This window comes from Antedon mediterranea, chromosome 2 (genome assembly GCF_964355755.1).
Source record: "Antedon mediterranea chromosome 2, ecAntMedi1.1, whole genome shotgun sequence".
Classification (NCBI taxonomy): Eukaryota; Metazoa; Echinodermata; class Crinoidea; order Comatulida; family Antedonidae; genus Antedon; species Antedon mediterranea.
Genome location: NC_092671.1, coordinates 38319801 through 38347129, shown reverse-complemented (window position 1 = coordinate 38347129; position 27329 = coordinate 38319801). Strand labels below are relative to the sequence as shown.

General features: G+C 32.3%; 4 protein-coding genes across 5 annotated transcripts; 1 reads left to right on the top strand and 3 right to left on the bottom strand.

Annotated features, from left to right (window-relative positions):
* Nucleotides 1-68: 68 nt before the first annotated feature.
* On the bottom strand, nucleotides 69-2163 carry LOC140039446 (peptide methionine sulfoxide reductase MsrB-like). The gene is made up of 5 exons (XM_072085048.1): nucleotides 2040-2163; nucleotides 782-870; nucleotides 558-634; nucleotides 295-424; nucleotides 69-167 (listed from the first exon to the last, which is right to left on the bottom strand). The coding sequence occupies exons 1-5, from the start codon at nucleotides 2161-2163 to the stop codon at nucleotides 69-71; spliced, it is 519 nt and encodes a 172-aa protein (XP_071941149.1).
* Nucleotides 782-12058, bottom strand: LOC140039444 (uncharacterized). Its single transcript, XM_072085047.1, has 13 exons — nucleotides 11971-12058; nucleotides 9119-10339; nucleotides 8632-8862; nucleotides 8344-8413; nucleotides 7914-8028; nucleotides 7367-7445; nucleotides 6444-6478; nucleotides 4337-5801; nucleotides 3782-3979; nucleotides 3412-3451; nucleotides 3180-3294; nucleotides 2040-3045; nucleotides 782-870 (listed from the first exon to the last, which is right to left on the bottom strand). The coding sequence occupies exons 2-12, from the start codon at nucleotides 10326-10328 to the stop codon at nucleotides 2956-2958; spliced, it is 3648 nt and encodes a 1215-aa protein (XP_071941148.1). The 5' UTR covers nucleotides 10329-10339; nucleotides 11971-12058; the 3' UTR covers nucleotides 782-870; nucleotides 2040-2955.
* A 71-nt stretch (nucleotides 12059-12129) lies between these two features.
* On the top strand, nucleotides 12130-20812 carry LOC140041010 (uncharacterized). Of its 2 annotated transcripts, none has more exons than XM_072087362.1 (4): nucleotides 12130-12245; nucleotides 16244-16543; nucleotides 17281-17746; nucleotides 18441-20812. In XM_072087362.1, the coding sequence occupies exons 2-4, from the start codon at nucleotides 16274-16276 to the stop codon at nucleotides 19148-19150; spliced, it is 1446 nt and encodes a 481-aa protein (XP_071943463.1). In that variant the 5' UTR covers nucleotides 12130-12245; nucleotides 16244-16273; the 3' UTR covers nucleotides 19151-20812. The 2 variants fall into 2 exon arrangements, with proteins under 2 accessions (XP_071943463.1, XP_071943464.1); XM_072087363.1 differs by lacking the exon at nucleotides 12130-12245 and adding an exon at nucleotides 13859-14495.
* Nucleotides 20813-20909: 97 nt separating this feature from the next.
* On the bottom strand, nucleotides 20910-27023 carry LOC140041025 (GTP-binding protein Rheb-like). The gene is made up of 7 exons (XM_072087386.1): nucleotides 26703-27023; nucleotides 26296-26367; nucleotides 24846-24996; nucleotides 24605-24661; nucleotides 24381-24428; nucleotides 24064-24145; nucleotides 20910-23475 (listed from the first exon to the last, which is right to left on the bottom strand). The coding sequence occupies exons 1-7, from the start codon at nucleotides 26752-26754 to the stop codon at nucleotides 23383-23385; spliced, it is 555 nt and encodes a 184-aa protein (XP_071943487.1). The 5' UTR covers nucleotides 26755-27023; the 3' UTR covers nucleotides 20910-23382.
* Between the last annotated feature and the right edge of the window lie 306 nt (nucleotides 27024-27329).

Here is a 27329-nt window from a genome sequence, read left to right as displayed (position 1 = left end):
ACGTATCCGTTTGTGTTATCGTATTCGTAAGGTTGCAAAATCTTCCTATTAACTGGAATACCAAGAGTTTATTTAGGTTCGAATTGGAGTGCTTCACTGTTAATGCAATAACAATCCATTGACGAATCATTAGAATCTTGTAATATATGTCCAAGCTGAGATTCGCACTAAAAAAAATAAAAATATAAATGTATATTTCTTTTTAATAATAAAACAAATTCTCAATATACATATAGTCAATATAATTTACCATCTACCCCACTTTGCTATTTGCTCATGATGAAAAAAACTTACATGTGAACAAAGAACTTGAGTGACCGCAATTCCCGTATCTTGTCTTTGCATCACGCTGCATGATGGTCCATCTTTCTCGGCCCAGTGGAATGACGGCCAACCGTAGCCAGAATCGTATTTGGCTTCAGAACTAAATATCAATAAAAAATACCTCAGTATTATTAATAATTATTGAATGGAATAATGCATATCTTTTTTATTGCACAGTTATTGTTTTAGTTGTTAAAAAATAAAATGCATTATTTTGCAGAAGGGTTACTTACCTGAATAATGTGGATGAACAACAAACACATCTGTAAACTCCTTCATCAAAATTACTAAAATTGATACCAGTAAATGGCTGTTGGAAAACAAAACATCAATTTAATACATTTACATACATTATATGACATTAAAATGGCATTTCAACAACAAAAATTTTAAAAATTATTTTTTTAGGGGGAAAAATATATATTTAATACAATAGCCAGTGTTTTAACATACTTACTTGTTCTGTACCCCCTTCTCGACAAACAAAGTACTGTTCTGGCGTCAACACATTTTCCCAGTCAGCATTTGTTGCCTTCGCTGCCCACTCTTCACAAAAAATAAAATTATTTAAATAGAAAATTAAAACATAAAAATAATGTTATTCCTATCAATCAATATCACTGTAAAAAAACTTTTCAGATTATTTATGTTTATATATGTTATGCGCGATTTGAACGATTTGCGCAATTTGAAATTGCGCAAAAAAAATCCTTGCGCAATTTGAATTGAAACATGTGTTTCAAATTGCGCAAGCAACGTATTAAATTGCGCAAGTAATCTGCAAATTGCGCAAGGTTTTTCGACAGATTGTGAAATCATGCACACCCATATTTTTATAGTAATTTCTAAGAATGATTCAAAATTAAAGATAAATATCGCATTTCCTTATTTTAGTAGTGCAAATATTGTTATAAGTTAGCATACCGTCGAAGAACCGACGAAGGAAAACGAAGCGGTGGTGTTCCACCAGGCGGGCGTGGCGCGGGCGGCCGGCTATACTACTCTAGCCTAGCTAGGGTCTGGACTACTGATACTGACTAGGTTACATGGCCTAGCTTAAACTAATATTAAAAACTTAATTTTTACATTTATTTTGATTTATTTCAAGTTACAGTGATAATATTATTTAATTGTAATACACATGTTATCTTCGCATTTATTATGTTTTATTTTGAGTTATTTAGTTTCCAATAAATTATTATAATACCGATTGTCTGGTAGAATTTTGTTGCGCAATTTGAAAATTTACAGTTCGTTTTCAAATTGCGCAAAGGTGTCATTTTGCGCAAGAACTATCTTGCGCAATTTACAAATTGTGCAGCGCAATTTAAAATTGCGCAAAGATTTTCTTGCGCAATTTGAAATTGCGCAAGTTGATTGCGCAATTTGAAATTGCGCAAAAAAATCCTTGCGCAATTTTAAATTGCGCAAGAATTCTTTGCGCAATTTCAAATTGCGCAAGGATTTTTTTGCGCAATTTCAAATTGCGCAAATCGTTCAAATCGCGCATAACATATATAGTCTACAACAATAATACATCATCATTTAAACAAAATATATACATTAAAAATTGAAAGAAATAAGTAAATGTAATTGATAGGCTTAGCCCTACCTCTAACTAAGCTTTAATAAAGGGACTCACTCCACTCACCCCCACAACCACGTATGAAAATCATAAACGACTACTTTACACTGTCTGTGACAAGCCTACCTACCTGTCAGTGAGCAAGATTGGGCATCAGCAGCGAGGTTGCTCTTAAATCGGAGACCGCTTGATTGCTGTATTCTTGGTACAACAATTCTTAATATTTTAGTATTACATCTGATAAAAGACAACATCTTAAATGTATTCATTATTTTATTGGTTTCAAATTACAAAACGATGTAAAAAACTTCCAGCTAAACGTCCAGGTTTGATTTTGTTGTTTATAATGGCATGAACAATTATAAAATGGGGGTTAAACTCATCGGGAGAGAGCGAGCGTGTGTATTTTAAGCAAAATATTATCTTAAAACCAGTTACATTTAAAGATATACAGTATTTGTAATCAATACAGGCTTAAGTATTTTAAATAATAATGTATTGAAAATACATAAATATATAGTACCTACTAACAACAATTACTATATATACCCCTATGCCAAAAATGGTTTAGTCTGACGCGCAAGAAATTTGTAAACGGTAAAGGTACTGCCCCTCACATGCAGTGTGGAAATTTCCATCACATCATTTTTCTTATATTAAATTATAAAGGTCAAAGTCTACTCAAATTAATCTTTTACAATAATTGTTTTAATCTCTATACACATCTACACCGACTAAAACATTGGTTTTAACATTATAGCTCTAAATTAATTGTAAATTATAAGTCCAAATGTATGCGTTTCTTATGTTTTTCCATTTTAAATTTTTTCTATACACACACACAACAGCAGTCTAGTAGTATTCGATTTATTTACATAGCGCCCTCTGTAATTTTATATTTCAATTCACCTCTATCGGTGGGGGGTTGGCAAATTTTTAAAATGTGATAGCCCCCTCTATTATTTGGTCATTGCTTAGTTCATGTGTTAATCAATAACAGTACTACAGTTTATCTAATTTTTATCTACAGTACTAAGTTCTTATTTTTAATATGCAAGGGCATCTTTTACAATTTCTTTTAAATAAATCCTTTTCTCTTCGGTACTTTTCATCAATTCCAATTTATGGACCGGAATCTAAAGAATAAAAAAAAATGTTTCAATACAGTACAGTAGTTCATTTCAATTATAAAAATAATACAAAGATGGCTTATTGAAAATGTAACTAATTAGTTAATCATAAACTTTGATATATTAAAGACAATTCTCACCCATATAACACAATATCCCTGGTTTTTTAGGTAGTTTTCTTTTACAGCTGGTAGACCAATCAGATGCGAGCTTTCAAACGCAAAGTAACTGAATGGTGCAATCAGCAAACATGTTCTATAAAGAAATTGATGCAATTAAAAAAAATGTAGTATGAAAAACATCCCTATTTACAACATGGAAACAGAATATAAAAATAAAATTGTCTTGCTTTATAAATAAAGATTTACTTACTTTCTCGGAGAGCCATTTCCAAGTCCCTCAATTAGAAAATCTGTCCAAAATAAAATAAATTAATAATAAAATATGTTATTATGTGACATATTAGAAAATTAATCTTCTTGATTATTTAATACAAGCAACAAAAATTTTAATAATTACCGTCAACATAAATTTCATTTTAAAATTTTGTTTAACAATATTGCTATAAATCAAACTGACTTTTTAGTCTATAAACAACATAGTTTTGTATTGTATTTTTTGCTACATAATTTATTATAATATAAGTAGTTTTTATAGCTTTTGCTAAGCTACACTGGCGAAATTATTCTCTATTTTTGTGTAATAAGTACAGTATAATTACTTTACGTTAAATATGACTGACCTAAGTTGATCAAAACATGACCAGTGCAGGGTACATTGCATTCAATGCATTTCCCTGGGATTATTTCGTTGAGGACACTTCTGATAAGATCTTGGACTTCTGTAGATTGATGATGAGCAACTTGAGGGAGTCCTGATGGCAAATATGTTGAACCAGTAAGCATCGACAGCATGTGCAAATATTGACGTATGTGCTTGTCTTTAAAAATAGTGTTCAAAATCAATAATTAGTATTTTAGCACTTTTTAAACTCTTCTTAAGTTGTGCCATTTAACGATAAAATGAAAGCTATTAAAAAAAAAATACACATCCATTCAAAATGATTAGACAATGAGAATTATGTTGAAGCAAATTCTTATGTAAGTGTTTACTTTACCTTAAAACTTAAGCTCTGTCTGGACTATCAAACTAGTATGACAAAAAAAGTGTGATGTGCCCAAATATGGTAGTGACGTGACATCATTATGTCCATATATGGGCACTTTTTTTGTCACATCAAATTTGATAGTGTAGACAGAGCTTTAGGCCTACTTAAAATTACCAATAAAGCAATTACCTTCACTGTTCAATAGTAGTTTTTGAAACTGGTCTCCATTGATGAATTGAAGTAATGTTTCTGGAACGTTGCCAAGTTGCGCAAGAGAAGCGGTTGTTGAACAGATTAGTTTACAATCATCATGACACAAATTATCCTCTTTTATTGTCGTTAATGCTAACTGGGAAAGTTTTGTGCAGAACTTAGTGAGGTCGACTATCGATCGAAGATTTAGCGCTGCAAAAATACCAGCCAGTTTCTGTAACTCTTTAAAACATGCGTCTGCTTCTAACGCCATCTTTGTAACATGGTTGAAAAAGTCGATGTTGACAAATCGATGAGACGACATTATTCCTGATATTTGGATTAGGTTTGGAAATGAAAATTTAAGTGGATTTTCTAAAATATTTGATGTGAAAAACTGTAAATTTTTGGGACCAACACATCCACAGCGATTCAAATGATAAATCAATTGTGTAAAAGAGTTTCTGTCAATGATTTTAAAGTTTTCCTCAAGAAATTGTAAAACTTTGTATTGGATTGGATGTTTTGTTTTATTCAAACTGGCTAGGGCATTTAGGATAAACTTTGCTGATTTGAACTCTATGTTATTTTTAATAACAATGACAGCAAGCAGTTTGTTCAGTAACTTCTCCTGTTTCTGTTCTGTTAATCGTTCATGTAGATTTAAAAGAACTGATGTAATTTGTTGAATATTTTCTGAATTTTCAGTAAACTTATCAACGAGGACAACGCAACTATCCAACAGCGTTTCCACAAGGTTGTCTGCACTTTGACCTTTAGACATTTTAGTAAGAATATTGACATATTGTTTCATCTCTTCTGGATTAAAATCGTTGAAGCGTTCGCTTGATTGCGTTAGCAAAGTTTGCACTAATGAGCTTTTTACCGGTAAGCCTAACACCTGAAGTGAATTCAGCGTTAGTAAAAACAATTCACTGTCCATGTGTACAGAAAATTTTAAAACCAGTTGACAAATAAATGTGAAATCACTTCTGTTATTCTCAATTAATGCACTTTGAAGTGGTTTTAATTCAGCATTTGTAACTGGTTCAATTTGTAAACTTTGGCTCATTTCTGCCAATCGCGCTACGGCTCTAGCAATGTGAATTTCATTCATATACGATCCGATTTCGCGAAATGCTTGAAATATGTCCTCGATAGTCTCAGATGCGTGTATACCTTCGAGTATCGCAACACTGTAATCATACCCTTCATCAACAGGAACAACTTGTTTCTCAGAGACTTTGGAGTTTTCCTTTATAAAACGAGGGTCGTTTATTGCAGGTGGTAGCAGTTTAAGCCATGGCTGAGCACAATACCAACGAACATCATTAGGTTTGAAGAGAAAGAAGTAACTTTGCTGCTGAGCAATACAAGTTGAGGACAATAATGTTGGAGAAGCACAAAACCTGGCCAAAAAATGTTTGGCTGTTACCAGCCCTCTCCTGCCAAACATCCTGATCTGTTAAAAAAATATTTATATTTTATAATAATAATTAATATTCAGATTTTAATATATTAAAAATACACTGTCTGTGTCCATTCTGGTCGTTTTGCCATTTATTATCATTGGGGCGAATCGACTATATACATACGACGTACACGACACTACTCCACTTTACACTACGCTGCGGCTGTAGTCACGTCTACAACAGACTACAGTTTAGGCCTACCGTATATATACCAACCAAGTGTACATTTTATTTTATAGGCAACACCAGGCTAGCTGTAGTGACTATTATTATCTATTCTACAATATGGTTAGGATGATAGGTATATATATTCTTGAACAATACTCACCCTTTACTTGAGATAAAACGGGTCTAACTAGCTGGGCCTAGCTCCCCAGTCACCGCTCGCACACGCAGCACGTGTTGGCCATGTTTGTTGATTTTGTCAGCAATATGCAGGTATGGAACGCCAAAAGTACAAAAAAAAATGCTTATAATAGTCCCAAAAACTATTATTTAGTCAGCTCCTTTTATGACAATGACAATATTAAATGACTACTTTCTTCTACATATAGTTTCTTTATTATCAATACCATTGTGATTAACATAATAATGAAGGCATTCTATTGCAATTGAGTACAATACTTCATTGCCTGGCTGGTTCTACTGTATCTTAAAGACCCCTTCCCTGCAATTTTGGACGTTTTTTGGAAAATAATACATATATATCACTTTAAAAACATTAAACCATGTCATTCCTTGTCTTAAATGTACGTTTTATGGTAAATTATGATAAAAAGTGAGAAACAATGCACTACCTAAGTAGCTCGCGGCGATCGACTTCTCGTGGACGGTCTTAGGCCTAGCCTAGCTAGGCTTAGTTTTGTAGGCCTAGCTGGTAAACATCGATAACGTACAAACATCGTACGCTAGCTATATACCTAGCCTGACGTTGCATAGTTGCTGCATTAATTGTCTTTCTATTTTTGCCAGACTCCGTTGATACAAATTGGGGAAAACCCGATATTTTCGCTGAAAAGTTAGGAGTCTTCCATTTGTTTTGGCTTCACGATCGATCGAAAAGTGGGCGAATTACAGGTGAAAAACAAAAATATCAATCCGCGCGCAATGCATTTTGGGATTTATAGCGGGCCGCTATAATTATTAGAATCGATTTATTTTTCACATTTTTAAGAGTTTAAAGACGAAAAAAGTTATCGCAATAGGACCATATAGTATTATTTTTACATTAAATATAGTTTGTGATCTTAAATTATATCTAAAAAACGTAGGGAATGGGGCTTTAAGCTCTGTCTATACTATCAAACTTTATTCGACAAAAAAATGTGATGTGCCCAAATATGGATATGATGATGTCATATCACTACCATATTTGAACACATACTTTTTCACACACAGCTTAACGTCTGTTTTCCTGTCAACAACGTTTTGTTTTTTCCCATCTCTCATGCTATGTCTACTATACTGTACTCAATTGATTAAAGTTTTATTAAAATTGCAGTTCAACTTCAGTGAAATTTATATACAGACTTAATAATATCTTAATAAAAATCACAATCATTCTCCAGCTTTTTCTTAATAAACTGTTTCTTTTCAACCTCTGTTTTCATCGCATACCATTCACGATATCCAATCTGTAGATTTAAAAAAAAAAAATTTAAACTGTATATTTACTCTAAATGTCTAAGCAAAAGTAAGATGCGTGTGTATTTCTGCATACAGAGTAAAAGCCCATACGAAAGCCTAATCCTGTCACATCATGAATATAAATATAGATGTGGTCTAAATTTCGTCATAGCAAAAAAACAAAACAAACCAAATTTTTTTTTGCTATGTCTAAATTTAGACATGTAAAAAAAATGTTTATTTATTTTTTTCCTATGTCAAAATCTCGACAGCAAAAAAAAAATGTTAGATTTATTTTTTTTGCTACAGTACTGTATTTCTAAATTAGCTATACAGTATTTATATTCAAATGTGGCAGGATTAGGCTTTCGTACTTTCATAACAGAACACTTGGTAGAAGAAAGCTGTTGCTATTGTTAATCATTATTTAATACTGCTGGACAATAAACCAATCAAAACAGAACTGTTTGCTGTACCTCGGTTAATATATATCCAGAATCTGTTAATTGTTTTCGCTTCATTTTAACCGGTCCCACAAACATCTCGCCTGCATTTAAATAACTTGTTGGTCCATGAACTAATATAGCAAGTCTAGAGAAAATGGAAATTTAAAAAAAAAGATTTATTTTGAAAGTCACAAAAATAAAGCAATTACTTTCAGTTAAAATACCAAATATGGTTCTAGACTTTGGCGATAACTTCATAAGTAAAAATTAATTAATTAATTTTATACGATTAAACTTGCCACGCACAAGTCTGTATTATATTCCTAATGCTGTACCACTTTCTAGATAATTCCAGCTTATATGGCATGCCACGTGTGCCAAAATGCTGTCTTTAAAAATATTTAGGTGAATCTAGAACTAAGAATATTAAATGTATGAAAAAATTAAGGAAACGACCAACCTTGAGGGTGCTTGTTCACTTTGAGTAGGATCAACTGACATCTTATGGTCATCCAATAATATTTGAAAATCTGTTTATAAAGCATAAACATTATTTATTTGTAAATAGTATTAATTTTATAAATCATATTCATATAATTTACTGGAGTGTGGTGCAGTGTGTTGGACGTTGGATTATTGATTGTGAGATCATGGTTTGAATCCAACTCTCGCTGCATTGCTTGTATCCTTAGGCAGCAAGACATGTTACTTACATTTGCCTCTCCACCCAGGTGTACAAAGTACTTACCTATAACATGTCCACTAGGTGTTACGACATTTGTTGATATGTGTTGTTTATTTATCACATCAATAAGAGTATTCATAACTGATTGCTGTATAGGTCGTAGGTTAACAGATTGCTGTATATGTCGTAGGTTAACATCCTTTTCCACCAAGCTCTGTAAGTTACTCGATGTTTCCATTTTGGCATAGTTGAGTAGATGCTGAAATTTGGTTGCTAGACCTGGACTAAAATCATCTGAATATCAGAAAAATAAGTTAAATAGCATTGAGTAAAAAGCATTGACTGAACATTGAGCAACAAGGTAATACTTTGGCACCTGGCCAAATACAATAAAAACACATGAATGATATATAAGAGCTCAACAAAATACACTGCATCAATTGGTTAAATATATAGTTTATGACATCGTTTATTCAACTTTTTTGACTCGGAAATTCTAAATCAAAATAAAAAAGTAAACGTGTTATTGTGAATGAACAAATAAACTTACCTGTATTCAACTGAACAACTTTCTCCAAAAGTACTTTGGGTAATATATTCAAACCCATCATGCACCAGGCAAGCTCTAGTTGTAAATATGGTTTGAGATCCAACCATCCAGCTAAGAGCTCTTTCGTTAAAGTATCCACAAACTCTTCACTTGGAACAAATCGCAGAACAAAGAACGCCTGCAGAACGTTTCTCAAGTCACGGAATGAAACGCTTGCGATTTGTTTTCCTATGAACTTTTCAACTTCAGCGAGAAACTCGATATTTGACATTCTAAGACGTGAAAACATGTTTGCAATATTTATAACATCTGTGAGAGCGCAGTTTGCAATTTCGGACCGAAGAAATTTACTAAATGCCATTATGACACTTCTGTTTTTAAAACCCAATGCATCAAAACATTTGAGAACTTCATAGATCTGATTGACTGACCATTCCTCTGGAATAGACGTCATTTTAAAAGACATTGTCTTCAATAAGACACCAGTTGGAAATTTATTGATTACCATAGCTTCACAGAATTTTGTTAAATCAGAAAAGCTGAAGTAATCCATTAAGGAGACCATATGTCGTTCTAATTTATTTGGCAGAGTTGTTGATACCAGTGGAGAATGTATTAAAAGTTGAACCAGATTTTTAACTCCAACCACATCTTTGAGCCTACTTTCCAACATGTCAGCTGTTTCTGCTACCAACGCATCAATCTTGTCACAATTGACTGCTTTGAGAGCACCGTGATTGATGATAAAAAAAATAAGATGGCGAACCTGCATCAGACGAAGACGTCGCCGGCACTCTGGTTCAAGCATTAAAATTAACGACATAACTGACTTTGTCTTAATTTGACATAAATTAATAAGTGAAAGAACTAAACTCTCAGTTGAAATTTTGTATTTTTCTTTTGTTATCTGGTTGCAGAGTTCTTCAAATATTGGGTCTTTCGTAAACGTGTCAACCTGTGGTATGGCGTTCTGAAGCTGTATCACTCTCGTTAGCGATAAGGACGCTTGGTTTCCAGATAGTTTATTTTCTTGAATAACATTTAAAAGTGTTTCTGGTGTATCTGAAGATTTAATTTTTATTTCTAAAGAGTTTTCAGTTGACATCAGTCTACAAGTTCTTAAATGTTGGCAGCTAGATGACTGAGGTACAAGAAATCTGCATCTGTAAAATATTGAGGAATATCTCAATGAAGAAATCCTGGATGCCATGTTGTCACTGTCTGTAAAGAATAAAAACTGCATTTTTAGTTGACAAAAAAATTAAAGATAACCTCTGTTTTGCATGTGAGTTTGCGGTATGAGACTATTCCATTATATAGTCCTACTACTAGCTTAAAAAAGCCGATTTTCCACTAGAACTAGATGAAGTTGTTTGTGTGAATCGAAAGCATCATATTATACGCATGCGTAGAGAGGGATTTGGAAGATGGAAACATGAATATGCATGTGTTATGCGCGATTTGAACGATTTGCGCAATTTGAAATTGCGCAAAAAAATCCTTGCGCAATTTGAAATTGCGCAAAGAATTCTTGCGCAATTTAAAATTGCGCAAGGATTTTTTTGCGCAATTTCAAATTGCGCAATCAACTTGCGCAATTTCAAATTGCGCAAGAAAATCTTTGCGCAATTTTAAATTGCGCTGCACAATTTGTAAATTGCGCAAGATAGTTCTTGCGCAATATGACACCTTTGCGCAATTTGAAAACGAACTGTAAATTTTCCCATACATGGCTAGGCTAGGCCTAGGCAGAGGAGTTTAAAATTTAGTATTTTATTATATAAATAAGACCATTTCAATGAAGATAATGTTTAAAACTCACTTTTTAAGTTTTTAATATTAGTTTAAGCTAGGCCATGTAACCTAGTCAGTATCAGTAGTCCAGACCCTAGCTAGGCTAGAGTAGTATAGACGGCCGCCCGCGCCGCGCCCGCCTGGTGGAACACCACCGCTTCGTTTCCCTTCGTCGGTTCTTCGACGGTATGCTAACTTATAACAATATTTGCAGTACTAAAATAAGGAAATGCGATATTTATCTTTAAGTTTGAATCATTCTTAGAAATTACTATAAAAATATGGGTGTGCATGATTTCACAATCTGTCGAAAAACCTTGCGCAATTTGCAGATTACTTGCGCAATTTAATACGTTGCTTGCGCAATTTGAAACACATGTTTCAATTCAAATTGCGCAAGGATTTTTTTTGCGCAATTTCAAATTGCGCAAATCGTTCAAATCGCGCATAACACATGCATATGTAAGCTGACGCTTTTGATTCGCGGGAACAAATCGGCTTAAGGCCTGCCCTGACTGAGGTCAGTCTGAGAAAGGCCTAGAGTTAAGCTAGGCTTAAAAAAGTGCGGTGCTAAGTACTGAAGTTACACCTAAAAGACTTAACTTAACTGTCACTCACCTTCACCGCCGCGCAGCTGGTGAATGTTTTTAAATTGGGTAAGCTTAGTGGTGCGAAAGTGCATTAGCACAAAAAAGGCTTAGTTTAGGCCTAGCTAGGGCCTAGGCCTACTAGGCTCTAGCTAGTTAGCTAGCTAGCCTACCGTACCTAACTAGGCCTAGACTCTATTTATAGACTAGCTAGCCTAGGCCTAGCTAGTATCGCCTGCGGCCTAGTATACTATTTCTATTATTAGAACTAGCCTAGGGACTAGGGTACCACCTAGCCTAGGCCCTAGTAGTAGTACAGAGTAGCCTAGCTAGAGTAGTAGTAAGTAAGTAGTAAAGTAGGCTAGGCTTAGTTAGTTAGTAGTAGCCTAGGTAGGCCTAGTTAAAGTTCAAAATGCGTATAATCGGTTGCATCAAAATCATATATCACTATATTGAACATGTTATTCATACCTTTTTCATGGGGCTAGATTTAAAAACAATATAATACAGTCCTAAACCAGCCTAGACCTAGCTAGGCAATTCGGCAATTCCTCCTTAATATTTCTACTCTTCCGGCCTAATAAAACAAATTAAAGCGCGCCACCTAGGAGAGCAGCAGGGGATTCCCCTATTGTGATGTCATGTGTTAAAATTGAATTTAGGTGGTTTACAAAAATCATTAACATGCTACTAGTAAAATTATCTATTCTTGTGTTTTAAGGACAATTTTACTATTAAATACTTGAGTAAGTATACGTGTATTGGATCGTATTTAGACATTTAATTTATTTATTTTTCAGATTCTAACCAAGCTAGCCTGTTCCTTTTGTCTCCTGCGATTGCCAACATCTTAAACGTGGCCTAACTACTCCCTCTACTAGGCTAGGTAGGCCTATTATTAACGAACCGTTGGTAAATGCCAGTACCACCAGTACATTACAGCAACGCCCAAAAGGCATGGTTAAGCTGTCTCTCTAGCTTAGACTGGAATTTAATTGTTTCTCATCCAATTTACCTACATTGTGTTTTTTAATTTTTGTGGTTGGTAGCCACCGATTACTATAATTTATGACTGGGCCTAGCCTACTAGGCCCTATTCATTACTATTTTATTAACGAAAAAAATTAAAATATTTATTAGAAATCAATTCATTATCATCATTAATTTATTCAAAGCGAAGGTGTAAATCTTTATTCTTAACAAAAACAGCTGCTCAATTTTAAAAGCCAAATACCGTTGTTATGCGCGATTTGAACGATTTGCGCAATTTGAAATTGCGCAAAAAAAATCCTTGCGCAATTTGAATTGAAACATGTGTTTCAAATTGCGCAAGCAACGTATTAAATTGCGCAAGTAATCTGCAAATTGCGCAAGGTTTTTCGACAGATTGTGAAATCATGCACACCCATATTTTTATAGTAATTTCTAAGAATGATTCAAAATTAAAGATAAATATTGCATTTCCTTATTTTAGTAGTGTAAATATTGTTATAAGTTAGCATACCGTCCAGACTGATACCGTCGAAGAACCGACGAAAGAAAACGAAGCGGTGGTGTTCCACCAGGCGGGCGCGGCCGGCTATAGCCTACTACTCTAGCCTAGCTAGGGTCTGGACTACTGATACTGACTAGGTTACATGGCCTTGCTAAACTAATATTAAAAACTTAAAAAGTGAGTATTAAACATTATCTTCATTGAAATGGTCTTATTTATATAATAAAATACTAAATTTTAAACTCCTCTGCCTAGGCCTAGCCTAGCCATGTATGGGAAAATTTACAGTTCGTTTTCAAATTGCGCAAAGGTGTCATATTGCGCAAGAACTACCTTGCGCAATTTACAAATTGTGCAGCGCAATTTAAAATTGCGCAAAGATTTTCTTGCGCAATTTGAAATTGCGCAAGTTGATTGCGCAATTTGAAATTGCGCAAAAAAATCCTTGCGCAATTTTAAATTGCGCAAGAATTCTTTGCGCAATTTCAAATTGCGCAAAGATTTTTTTGCGCAATTTCAAATTGCGCAAATCGTTCAAATCGCGCATAACATACCGTAACCCCAAATTTTTACATATCAAAACCGTTCAAAGTTACAATCTCAGTCTTTGGTTTATGTAGCGTAATCCTATTTTCAGTGTTTCTTTTACTTTTATATTTTTCTTTATTTTTTGTGTTATTAAAAAATAAAAATTACCATTTAATAATTGGTCTTATTTAATAATCTTTTCCAGAAGATTGTTTTAAACTTCAAGATTTTTTTTACAGTTTTTGATCTAAAATGTCCACACACCTTTAAAACACTATAGAATTTACTAGATTATTTTAGTCTTAATTGTGTCTGATTGATATCTGGTTTCATCAGCAGAGAACTCATCAGGTGAGAAATAAAAACATGACTGGACTGAATTGAACATATCATCATGGAAATGAGTCACAAATACCATAATCTAACAATAGATATCACTAAAGAGAGGTTATTTTATATATTACTTTACATAAAGTGCCCTTATGACAAAATGGAACTCAAATCAACTGTGTCGACATAGTACTCCAAGCAACTGACCGGCAAAAAAAAAATGTCCACATAATCTTTCATTTGCCCATGTTCTATTTTTTCCAGAACTGAAAACTTTGAATCAAGTAGTAGTAGTGATCAGTTCATATCCGTAAAATCGCTCTTGAATACTGGTTACTATACAACTATGAATCACATCATGCGCGCCGTAAGGTAACCACGACTAGTTAAAATCAGTTCCAGTGTCGACATAAGCGCTCACACACTGTTTTCTTTTAGTTCCGTTCAAAATAAGCGCTCTCGCGCAACTAGTTTCTTTCAGTTAAGTTGAGTTCCATTTAAACACATAGAAGACAATACGCAGACAGGGAGAGAGAGGAAAAAAGTGAATTATTATCGAGCGGTTTCTCATGTAATCCTCAACTGTTTGAAGGTTTGGATGGTGAAATCAATATGTTGATATAAAGTTTGCGGTACACCATGTGTATGTAGTACTGCTCATTATCATATTGGTTTTTTTTTACATGTTTCTTACCTTACCTTACTTAAATATGTTGCGTGGACACCACATTTTAAAGCTTAAGCTTCCAGTGGGGTACCGGTACCCTTTTCTCATTTATTATCTATTATTTTAGAAAATGTTATCTGTACTTTGAATTAAAATATACATTTTAGAAAAAATATATATTACATAACCTTATTAATAAATCTCTGATAAAAAGATTTTTGGAGATGTGCCTAAAGACATAATAAAAAAGATAATTTCCGTAGATGTTCCACATGTATGGAAAATAAAGTTAATCGTGTTTATTGTATGTCTAAATTATAATCTACTAAGGATAAATGTATTATACTGCATTATATTATGTCAAACCATAATATATTTTGTGTTTACCGTTTAAAATGATTATAATTTTTTCTGTATTTTAAATTCACAACATTCAATGACGCAAAGAGCATTTATATTTATACTAGTTTAGGAAATTCCCATAGTACTGAGTTCCGTAGCTTGACATACTGTCTCTGTACTTTAGATATTAGTATTTTTAGAATATGTCTGTAATAATAAATACTTATCTTATATAAAAATTGTTCATAACAACTGATAATTACTGTAATTGTAGTCTTTATGTGGTAATTTATTTCTTTCAATTTAACATTCAAAGAAAAATTGTTGTATTAGTATAAAGTACTAATTCCTATGACATATGAACTGAGTTACTTATAAATTGTGTTTTATGATTTTATGTAAGTTCAAATTATTTGTTATATTGCATGATATTAATAGTTTTTCCTGCTCTCAGAAGATTATATTACAGGACTAATATTATTAAGGGAATTTTAGGGATTTAAAATTCACCACTTTTTTTTCCTGATAAGAGTATTTTAACAACAGAGGAAGTTCTATCCACGTGGCAAGTTATCGTGTTGTGGACCCAAACAATTGAAATGTTAACTACAGGTTACCATTTAAAAGCTTAATGTCTTTTCCAAACAATACTAAAATTGAAAAAAAAAAAACCAGAATTATTGATAAATTACTACCACTGAGCTCAGTAATAATTACATAGGGATAACATTTTACATAGAATGATCTATTTGGCTAATAATTATTATAACAAATTATATTGATAATATATTAACAATTATAATTAAAATAATAATTGTTTTAATTTTTAAAAAAAATTCAAGTTTAGTCAAATATGGTCTGGTGAAAACTTTGGTCCGATTTGGCATATATTGGAATTTCCCAGTTCTTATTATACTGTAATTGGCTGACCTAACTGTCAAGTGTAAACGGAAGATGTCATACAGTGATACTGTTGTTTGCTCAGTTTGTACTGTAGTCAATATTTGGTCTTATTTTGGCCCAGTGTGCACTTGGCATCAAGGCTACATACAACTCCTAATTAGTAATCCATTACTCTATTTATTAACTCACAATAATAGTCCTAATCCTTAAATTGAATCTGTAAACCCACCCCTAAACATTTTTTTTTGGAGATGTTAGGATTTGTAAACACAATAAACAACTCTACTGCTGCCAGAGTATGTAACATGTGATGTGCCCATATACATATATGGACATGATGATGTCATATCACTGCTATATTTAAGCATATCATTACCATATTTGGGCACATCACACCCTTTTTTGTCAAAGTAGTTCGATAGTGTAGACAGAGCTTTAGTTATATATTATATTAACTATGTCTTGTGTATATTTTTCAGAATCTGTATTTTCTGTTAATATTCTTCACTATGTTGAGTGAATCGGAGGATAACAATCCACAAGAAGATGATTTTAAGGCAGAAAGTCCCGTTTATGGAAGTCCTATTGATGATGCTTTATATCCTGAAGCGTTCCAGGCTCTGAAACAGGGCTATGAACATCTAAAAAAGAAATATCATAACACAAATGATTCCAACAATGCTCTCAGGCAAGAAAACAAAAAACTTAATCAAGAAATTGAAAGATTAAAGGAGTCCGGTGAAAGGATACAATCTTATGACATTTCTCCAGAAGTAGCGGTAGGTGTACAATCTTTTTTTTTTTATTTCTTTTTTCTTTCTTTTCTTTTATATATATATCAGATTTTCACTAGAGTTTAGTGTAGGTAAACATTTGTATTATGTAAGATTTTCTTTAATTCATCACAAACGCTGAACATCTTACAACATAGCACACTTAACAAGACTTCTCCAATCAGAGAGATTATTTTCCAAAGTGTATAGACTTACTTTTATTTTCGTTTAATAAATAATAATCAAACATTTATAAAACGCTCTTTACCGGAGTCTCCCAGCGCATCATGAAAAGAATAACTAAACTTAAAATAGGTGAGTTTTCAGGATAGATTTGAATTTGAAAGGGAATATAGTGTAACAGATGGAACGAGGAAATTGGTTCAAGATTGTGCCGGTGCCTGAGCAAAGAAGCCCTTAGGCACATATTTAAGGTTGGTTCGTTCTAGGTGGTGAAGACCTTTGCATAGTGGAACATATGGTTTAATAAGTTTGTATAATTCTCTATAATTTTTATCCTTCTGGTTTTGGGTCGCTTCCTTCATTTCTTTCTATAATTAAAAACCATTTATATTCAGATGTTCTTTATTATTTTTTAGGAATCTTATACCTAAGAAATTTTTTATCTTATGAGCCAAAAAATGGTTTTTATATGTTTACAAATGACAATAAATTTCATTGACTTGACAAAATACTTGTCTTTTTTACTTTAATGATAATGTAATCACTTTTATTTTGAACAGGAGAGCAATAAAATGTTTATACTTCAGACAAAAGTAGATGAACTCCAGACTGAAAACACCATTCTCAAATCAATAGTAACTGCTCATGAATCTGGCAACTCATCTGACACACAATGTCAAAGTAAAGATTGCCAGAAACAAAAAGAATCTTTACAAGAGAAAATAATACAACTAGAAACTTCAATAGAGACACTAAGAAAAGATTTAGTAAAAGTAGGCCCTAAGGATGTTACACAGGGTCAAAGAAGGTCAATATCGGAGGACACAAATGAAAAAGATACTGATATGGAAACTGATGGAAATGACGGAGCGGAAGATTTAGTAGAGTTTGATATTAATAAATTTATACTGGATTATAAACAATTAAAAGAGGAGGTTAAAAGTCTCTTAAAAGAAGTGAATACTTATAAGAAGTTAAAGGATGATGGTTTATTGGAAATTAGAAAAAGAAAATCAGAGGAACCAGGTAAAGCAACATTTGTTAAGCTCTGTCTACACTATCAAACTTTATGTGACAAAAAAATGTAATGTGAACATATATGGACATGATGATGTCATATCACTACCATATTTGAGCATATCACTACCATTTATTTAGGCATATCAAACTAGTTTGATAGTCTAGACGGAGCTGTACTCTTCCATAGTTCTGAAGCTAGCTATTTATACAAATGATTAATGTTAATGTAATTATAATATCCTTGTTGATTCACTCAATCAATTGTGTTTATGTAGAGAGGACCTCTCAAGATGTAAAGCCTCTTCTTTATTCTGTAGAGGACTATTCCTAGAAAATAGTTAACTAAGCATTTATAAGTAAAGTGCTCAAACTGCTGTCTCACAACGCTATAAAACCAAAGGTCTGTTGGAACAATTGAGTTTTGAGAAGAGACTTTAATTGCATTAATGACTTAGACTGGCTAGTACCATGCTGGTGGATTGGGTTTTGTCTTGGCTGATATTCACCGTTTAAAGTGTATAATTTCAAAATAAAGAATTTGTTTGTTCACTATGTATGTTGAAAGTGAAAAGAATTGGTATCAGATCATGTGACCTTTGGCCATAAGGGTCAGAGTTTGAATTTTTGAAAGATTTGTTTTTTCATCCTGTTTTTTGGTATAATTAATCAATATTTTGGATTTTTTATTTTGCAATTATAGATTTTGAAATGGAAGATTATGAGAAGAGAGGAAAAACAAATCCTGAATATCTTCTTCATACTTCTATGGGTCAGGGGTCATCTGAAATCAAACGACCACCAAAAGACGAGTTGTCAACAACAAGTAAATTTACTTCAACCGAGAGTGATGATGATGACATTTACAGTGCCCACACATCCAGTGACGATAAATATAGCCAACATTTAAACAGGCCAATGCAAAGTTTTAAGGAAACAAGGACTTTGAAGCCTATGTCAGCAAGTTATGGTCCTATTACTGATTTACAAGCCAGGCCACACTTCCAACCAGGGAGTGCCCCAAATGTCATGTCTAGTAATTACATAGCATCGCCCAGCTCTGTTCTTCTCGGTAGAAATTCTCCTAAGAAACTCGGGAGTCAAGTTTCTGACTTTAGAATACCAATTATGCAAGAGACGGGGGGAGGCTTACTACCACCTAGAAACCCACCAAACATAGAAACGGATTTAGATATTGGTGGGAGAAATTCTCCAGAGTTTTACACACCAGTTGGAATAGTAGATAAACCAGACCAGGCAGCCAATCTTGGTGCTACACCAGACATAACTTTATGTCCCATTTGCAGTAGGCAGTTTGATAGGTGTTTGTTTTCTGCAGAATACATAAATGGTCATGTCAATTCGCATTTTGATGGAACTTCAGAGTATGAATTTGTGGATATGATACCATAAATTTATCTGTGTGGCTAAAAAAAACAAAAAACAAATGCACATTAAACTTGTAAATGTTCTGTAATTCAACATTTTAAAATATAAATTAAAGATCTTACTAATCATCAATGTGCTAATGTAAAGTTTTTAACATAATAATCAGACTTTAAACATGTTCCAATCAAAGTTCAATATTTACATTTAATTTTATAAATAGCTTTTTCTATGATAACAAAATAGAGGGCACTGTTAGTCAAGTGGGTGTTGGTTTTCCTTTTATTAGTAGAAAGTGGGATTCTATTAGGTGAGTGCACTACTGAACTATTATATGTCCCAGATAGTCCCTGGTAAAAATGCAACTGTAATACATATGGTTAGGCCCCCTACCTGATATAACTTAAGGTTTCAAAATGACTTTAGGCCTACTCTTCATATATATGTAGGCCTATATTTATTGTGGACAAAATATTCTCAACTTTTTCAAGTTAAAATTCAAATAGTTAAACATTGTAATGATGCACAGAAAAATGATATAATAAAAAATTCAGATATCCATGGGCAAGCACATTACCTTAAATAAGAGACTTTATCTGTGGCCAGTATATCAAGTGTTATTAGAATTTCCATATATTATTAAAAATAAAAACAATTGCATTTTTGTCATCATCGTTGTAAATTTGTCTGTCGCATCCAATATTAGTATAAGCTTTCACTCTCAGTAGACTTACTTACTTGCACACTTACTTAGTGTCTCCACCAGTCAACATTTCGATTTTATCTCGAATGCATTGTGAGTATTATATTATACGTATGAAACGCTGTATGTGCCAAAATATTTATCTTTACTTAATACTGGCTAGAACCTAGTCTAAAACACCTCAGGTATGATCATGGAGGAGATATATAGATGGTATGTTTTGTCTCCTTCCATTTCATATAGAATGCAGTTTATTATATATTTTATTTATATTAATTAGCTAATACTCAATAGCTTATTCATTGACTGACAGTACTTTATAATATATTTGCCTAGTACAAATTGTATATATGTTATAATGGGGTTGTATCTCTTCTTTAAGTGGGCTATGGACTTTAAAATGCGTAAGTGAAAAAAAAGCTTAGTTGCAGTTAGCATGTTAGAGCAGGTAAAGAGCCACCTATCGGGACTCATCCAGGTATTTAACGTCGATCGCAACACACTAATGTTTGGCATATTGTGCATTAAGTGTAGTAATAATTTAGTATTCTTACAGTCAAGAAATCTGCTTCATGTACAAAGGCTAAATACATTTAATAGACACATTTTTACAGGTGGCAATTATGCAAATAACTTTGTTTTTGGTAAACAGTTATATCATTCATGATCTCCTGTACCAGAAGAATACGTTTTATATTTCTTAATATAACTTTAATGTTTTTTTAAGCAAACTATAATTGATTTTGATTGTTGAAAATGAATGAAAATATTTGTTTATACACAAATCCCTATGCTAAGTACTGTACATGCTTGTGTTAGTATTGTAAATATTGTGAAAAGTACAGGTAGAAAGAAAAACAGTGGCTTGGCCAGACAATAAAAACACCACACCTTATTTGTAGTATGAATATGTATGACCCTGACTGACCCACACATTTTCCCAATGAATGAATCAGAATACAAACAGAGTTCAATTTTTGTTTTGTAAAAGACTTTATTTAACAATTGTTAGTTATACATTGTCTAGAATATACAATAGTTGGGTTTATACAATATTCCTATAATAGTATAGTTGAAAGGAGAAAAGGTATGAATAAAAAGACATCAAAGTTAGCTGTAACTTAAACAGCAGAATTAAGTTACAGACGGCTATGGACTGTGTAAGGATATTTGTTCTTGTCTTCTATGAATGAAGATTCAGGCTTAGTTATTTACCCGGTTAGGTTGGCTTTATTGACCAATTATCACTAACTTAGGTGGCCAGATCACCTGGGTAAATATTAAGCCTGACCAGGCACAATAACTGAATATCCATTCCAGGGGTTTTTCCACCTTAAAGGGTCTTTCACACATGTTCCAGCACGGTTCTGGTCTGGCAAATCCAATTGAATGTCAATGTTTCGTTTCTACGCGTTTATTGATTGGTGTGGAGCGTTGTGAAAACTAAACATTGATGTTCGATTCGCCAAACCGGAAACGTGCCGGAACAGGTGTGAAATGTGGATGTATGGTAACTTTCAAATTATCCTCAAGAAAAATTTTTATTTTTTAAAGTGGACCAATAGAATTTCTTGAATCTTGTTTTCTAATTACTTTACAATGGTTCATATACTAACTATACATAATATATTTGCATATTACTCTACAGTCTATACACATTGTTTAAAAAACATCTTTCTTGAGCATCCTAATACACTAACTGTACTTGTAAAGTATTTCGTCAGTTACTGCAGTAACGTCTAAAGAAATACACCCATGCTTTTTTAACTTATGTGATTTTAAACTTTGCTTATGGCGCTGATTTTGACACTGGTGATAGAAGATGAGCAGAACCACCAAGTTACAATTTGACTACATTTGTACACAATATAGATTTATCAAGGAGAATTACACTATGGAAGTATAGTGTGACATTTTACGGATAAAAACAGAAAAAGTTTAAATCGGTATAAATTATGGGTATCATTCATTTTAGCTATTAAAATATAACAAAATTATAACCATGAATTTTAAGGTCAACATAAATCTGTTAATATAATATCCCTTTCATATACTTTAATCAACCAATATTAAAATAATAAATCAAATTAACAATTTTAATAAATGCTGATAAATTGAATTTCTTGCATTATACACTATTTCCTTTAAAGATGTATTGTCCCCAAAAAACATAAAAAAATGAAGATTAATTAAATCAGACTTTGAATATGTTATTTTTTCCATAGAAAAAAATGGGAAATAATAATGTTGTCACTTAAAAAAAGCCAAAATAAATGGTTAAATTCAAACAATTTGACTATTTTTTTGCTTTAAATTACACTTTTTTTCAGGTAAATACATTTTTTTTGATCCAATTTTTGGTCAAAGTGGAAAAATATTATATAATATTAAAATGACATATTCAACAAAAAAAGTTCAAGAATTATTTTTTCAGGGGGACAATACATCTTTAAATAATACAGGAAAATCAGTTTATAGAAGTACAACATTGTGGATATTTCAAAGTAAAGAAAGCACACTCAGTTTTCATTTATGCAAATAAATGACATTTGCATGTAATTATACAACCATGATTCAGTAGAATATTTACATAGATGAAAACAAACATCATTTTTATTGAGAATGTTTTGCAATACTCTACACTATCAAACTTTATGTGACTAAATAATGTGATGTGCCCATATATGGACATGATGATGTCATATCACTACTATATTTGGGCATATCACTACCATATTTGGGCACATTACACTTTTTTTTCCAAACTATTTTGATAGTGTAGACAGTGCTTTAAACCAGATGCATTGTTACTCCTACAAGAGCAATAAAATTAACTTTTAAAAACAATTGGTTTGGATGATGTACAGAAGACGTTGCCATTTGCAGTTGACATTTTAATGGCAATTACCGAAATTGTTGTTCTCCAATGGTCCCATATCTTGTATTGTAGGAACAAGCCAGTCTACAAAATGGTACAATCCCGTTTACAGAATGGTACAATACTGTTTACAGAATAGTACAATCATGTTTACAGAATGGTACAATCCTGTTTACAGAATGGTACAATCCTTTTTACAGAATGGTACAATCCTGTTTACAGAATGGTACAATCCTTTTTACAGAATGGTACAATCCTGTTTACAGAATAGTACAATCCTGTTTACAGAATGGTACAATCCTGTTTACAGAATGGTACAATCCTGTTTACAGAATGGTACAATCCTGTTTACAGAATGGTACAATCCTGTTTACAGAATGGTACAATCCTTTTTACAGAATGGTACAATCCTGTTTACAGAATGGTACAATACTGTTTACAGAATAGTACAATCATGTTTACAGAATGGTACAATCCTGTTTACAGAATGGTACAATACTGTTTACAGAATAGTACAATCATGTTTACAGAATGGTACAATCATGTTTACAGAATGGTACAATCCTGTTTACAGAATGGTACAATCTTGTTTACAGAATAGTACAATCATGTTTACAGAATGGTACAATCCTGTTTACAGAATGGTACAATCCTTTTTACAGAATGGTACAATCCTTTTTACAGAATGGTACAATCCTTATCGGTCTTTGGCGAGGTACCATCATTCCTTTCTATTAATTCCAAAACAGCTTTGAATATTGTCTCTACCATCTGTTTCGGTAAATAAAAAAGCTTGTCAATTTTGGTAAAGAGAATGTAATATTAATTATTAAATTGATGGCATTTACATTATAAAGTACAATATAATTTGTCTGACCTAATGTTAGTTTTTGTTATACAAATACTGAATGTTTACAAGTTGTTTGAATCAGGTGTCTAAAGCTCTGTCTATACTTTCAAACTTTATGTGACAAAAAAGTGTGATGTGCCCAAACATAGTCATGATGTGCCTAAATATGGTAGTGATATGACATCATCATGTCCATATATAGGCACATCACATGTTTTTGTCACGTAAAGTTTGATAATGTAGACAGAGCTTTAGGCATTATTGCAACTATAGCATTGAGGTAGAGCAGAGTATAGATAGTGCACACTACAGGTTTGTGTTGTATATTCATTCACACGAAATTCCAAAAAATGATTAATTTGAGTATGCAATAGTACTACCAATCATTTAAATGGTAGAAAATAATGCACAGTATGTGATACAAAATTAACCAATCAAATGACACGGATACACATAAGTGTGTTATAATACATTATATCGTATTGTGAATTAAGTGAAGATAAACTTGCCTCATTCTTTTTAGCTGATGATTCTATAAATGCAGCGTTCCAGGAATTGGCCAAATCCCGCCCCATTTGAGTTGTTATTATCCTGTTTATAGAGTAAATATCAAAATATTTAATGAATAAATAAAAATATATTTGATAAAGGTTGAACATATTCATCTGTAGGCCTATGTTACTTGAATCTATAAATGAACATTATACTAGAAGTTGGAACTGTTCAGTATGAGTCATAGTTTTAAGTTTGGGTCATAGTTCAGAGTTTAAGTCATAGTTCAGGTCATAGTTAAGCATTACTACACACTGAGGTTGCCAATGCTTACCTATCATTTACCAAATCAATCTTGTTACCAACAAGTACAATAGGAACACTGAAAAAAACAAATTAAAAATGTGATTAAAATTTATTCCAGTACTGTTCATTATAAAGTGCTATGCAATGAGTCTATTAAATAGTTTATGTGTATGTGAAAATGTATACCGTTTGAAGGTTTGCATGGTGAAAATAAATGCGAGTTTACAATCAAAATATGAATATGTTACTTACGTCACTTTTCCTATTGTATCTAACAGTTTTTCATGAATAATCTGTACAATTTCAAAACTAAACAAAAATTTAAAAAAAATATGAATTATCATTGATTTCAAATAGTAATTACACTTATAACAACTCTTTAGGAATTGAGACATTATTTGAACTTTTCCACAAAATTTACACAATTATTGAACATTAGTAATATAATAATTAATAATCAAATAATAAAAAAAAATCTTTTCAAAGTACTAACCTTTTTTGTGATGTTACAGAATAGACCAAAACAAAACCATTTATTCCGACTGAAAGGGATTGTGGGAAAATGGAATATTCATCTTGGCCAGCTGTGTCCACTATTTTTATGTTGAACTCCTGATTTCCAACTTTAATTATCTTTTCAAATGCTATAAATAAAAATTAAAAAATAAAACAATATATTATTTGAGCCAGAGGAAACGGATTAAATGGTTCTCATCAAAGTATTAGGCCAATTTTAGATTAACATTATGCCAAGTCATGAATATATTAAAAAGATGAGAATAAAAATATCACCAGAATTTAATTTCAACTATCATCAATCTTAATAAAGATTGGACTCACTTAAATATCAATCAACAAATTAATACAGTAGGCACCTGGTTATTAAACATTGTCTTTCTTTAATCCCCAGGACTAAATCCTAAAAATAAATATCAATGACCACTATATATTTATATTATATGGAACGTCCATTTTTCCACTGTAATTTCTTTGCTACATTTCTTTAAACAACAAGCAATAAATACTGGCGCTAGTTCCGTTTCGCACCTGTTTTTATTTCGACTTCCTTTTGACTCCAAATTGTTAAGCAACTTATTGTGAATACCACACCTTAAAATTGGGCCTCACAAGTACTTTTATGAAGAAGAATCACATAAAAAGTAACAAATAAATCCTTAAATTGATGATTTTACAGACATGTTTCTCGCATACCGTTCGCCGCGAATTTAGCATACTCGAAGTTCAATATTTTCGTTTCTATGGAGCGCCAAAAGAGCAACAACAATAGATGGTTAAAACCTCAGTGGAATGCGTCTTCTTTTAATGCATTTATTATTGAAATACACGTTTAATTTTAATATATTTTGTCAATAAAAATGCTGTAACATTTTACTGCTAATAATTTGCTGTTTTCAAATAGCAACCAACCCTAGGCCTAAGAGTAAGACTAAGAGGCATATTATTTAGATTAAGGTATACCCCTACACTACAGTACATGTAATATGATGATGAATTTGTCGATTTTCATTCATTCAAAAGCTCCTGCAAAAACCATGTACAGTATCAACAGTAATATTTTTGTTGCATTGACATTGACAAAATATGATAAAATTGAACGTAATTTTCACCAATAAATGCATTAAATATACGAAATTTACTGAGTTTTTAGCCCTCTATTATGATTGCTCTTTTGGCGCTCCATAGAAACAACAACCCATTGAACATGGAGTATGCGAAATTCACGAACCGATGTGCGAGAAACACGTCTGTAAATTCATCAATTTAAAGGATTTATTTTTTACTTTTTGTGTGATCTCCTTCGAAAAGTATTTTTGAGGCCTAATTCTAAGGTGTGGTACTCACGATAAAGTTACTTAACCAATTTTGAGTCGAAATAAACGACAGGTGCAAAACGGAACTAGGCCTAGCGCCTAAATACTTACTGTTTTCAATTGTTGGGTCATATGCATCTACAAACTGATGTTCTACAAATTGTATTGTTAGTGATGATTTTCCTGAAACAAAAATTAAAAATGACTTTCTCAAATTCTAAATTCACATAATTTGGTCACTGACTGGTGGTGTTTCTTTTGAAATTTGTAAAAATGTAATTTTAGTCTTTATTTACTCTTTAGACTTAAAAATTTAAATTTATATCAACAATTAAGGTCTAAGGACCTACAACCTTTTAAAACTAGCTAGGCCTAGGCCTATGTTAGATTACTGTATATGAAAATAATATTTAATTTTACAAAAAAAGACCCAGGCACACACCTCCTCCTGGTTGGGTTTATTAAGGAGGTCTAGCTAGCGGTGAGGAGAAGCATTTTGAGTGGGCGAAATTTCTTACCAACAGAACGGAATCCCATGATGGCTAGCTTTCGAATCTTTGGTGGTGGCATAATGGTGGTACTTTTTAAAATATTGCGGTCAAATATAAAATGTCTGTAACCGACTTTAATAGTACAGCTAACTCTCGTAAAACTGACCAAACAAATAAAGGTCAGATTCAACAACACTAACTAATGTGATCATGGACTTCCTGGCATTGTAATATACACAAAAACAGTGTATTATTTACCGAGTAGAGTTTTCAATACACCCACGGATGGCTGAATAAGTCTACCTACGTTTATAACAACGATGATGGGGCTATACCATAAAATGTAAAATGATACTGTACTCTGTTGTAAAAATATCATAACTAACTTATTTTGTATATCGGAATACAATACATTTTTAATAGAGCACCCTTTTTTAGTGTATTTAATGTCAGCAGTGACAATTTATCTCTGAACAAAATATTCTATAATTTAATAAACAACACATGTTAAGTACATTTCAAAACATTCCTGCTCTCCGATTGGTTGTGCATTTTTAATTTATGATAAATTAATTGTGTATATACTGTATCTTTTGGAATCTAAAAAAAGAAATCATGTATTATTTAACAAATAAATTGAGATCAACTGTATAA

Bases quoted from the DNA above. Each gene is read 5' to 3' on its own strand.
- LOC140039444 (XM_072085047.1), bottom strand. From the start codon at position 10,328: ATGGCATCCAGGATTTCTTCATTGAGATATTCCTCAATATTTTACAGA. The intron at 6,479-7,366 runs GTGATTTTTATT...CCAAAATTGCAG, and splicing joins GAAAAAGCTGGAGAATGATT to GGAAGGGGTCTTTAAGATAC. The intron at 3,295-3,411 runs GTAAGTAAATCT...ATTTCTTTATAG, and splicing joins GGAAATGGCTCTCCGAGAAA to AACATGTTTGCTGATTGCAC.
- LOC140041025 (XM_072087386.1), bottom strand. From the start codon at position 26,754: ATGCCACCACCAAAGATTCGAAAGCTAGCCATCATGGGATTCCGTTCT. The intron at 26,368-26,702 runs GTAAGAAATTTC...TTTTTGTTTCAG, and splicing joins CATGGGATTCCGTTCTGTTG to GAAAATCATCACTAACAATA. The intron at 24,997-26,295 runs GTAAGTATTTAG...TTTTATTTATAG, and splicing joins TGACCCAACAATTGAAAACA to CATTTGAAAAGATAATTAAA.
- LOC140039446 (XM_072085048.1), bottom strand. From the start codon at position 2,163: ATGTTGTCTTTTATCAGATGTAATACTAAAATATTAAGAATTGTTGTA. The intron at 871-2,039 runs GTAGGTAGGCTT...TTTTTTGTGAAG, and splicing joins CCAATCTTGCTCACTGACAG to AGTGGGCAGCGAAGGCAACA. The intron at 635-781 runs GTAAGTATGTTA...GTTTTCCAACAG, and splicing joins GAGAAGGGGGTACAGAACAA to CCATTTACTGGTATCAATTT.
- LOC140041010 (XM_072087362.1), top strand. From the start codon at position 16,274: ATGTTGAGTGAATCGGAGGATAACAATCCACAAGAAGATGATTTTAAG. The intron at 16,544-17,280 runs GTAGGTGTACAA...TATTTTGAACAG, and splicing joins ACATTTCTCCAGAAGTAGCG to GAGAGCAATAAAATGTTTAT. The intron at 17,747-18,440 runs GTAAAGCAACAT...TTGCAATTATAG, and splicing joins AAGAAAATCAGAGGAACCAG to ATTTTGAAATGGAAGATTAT.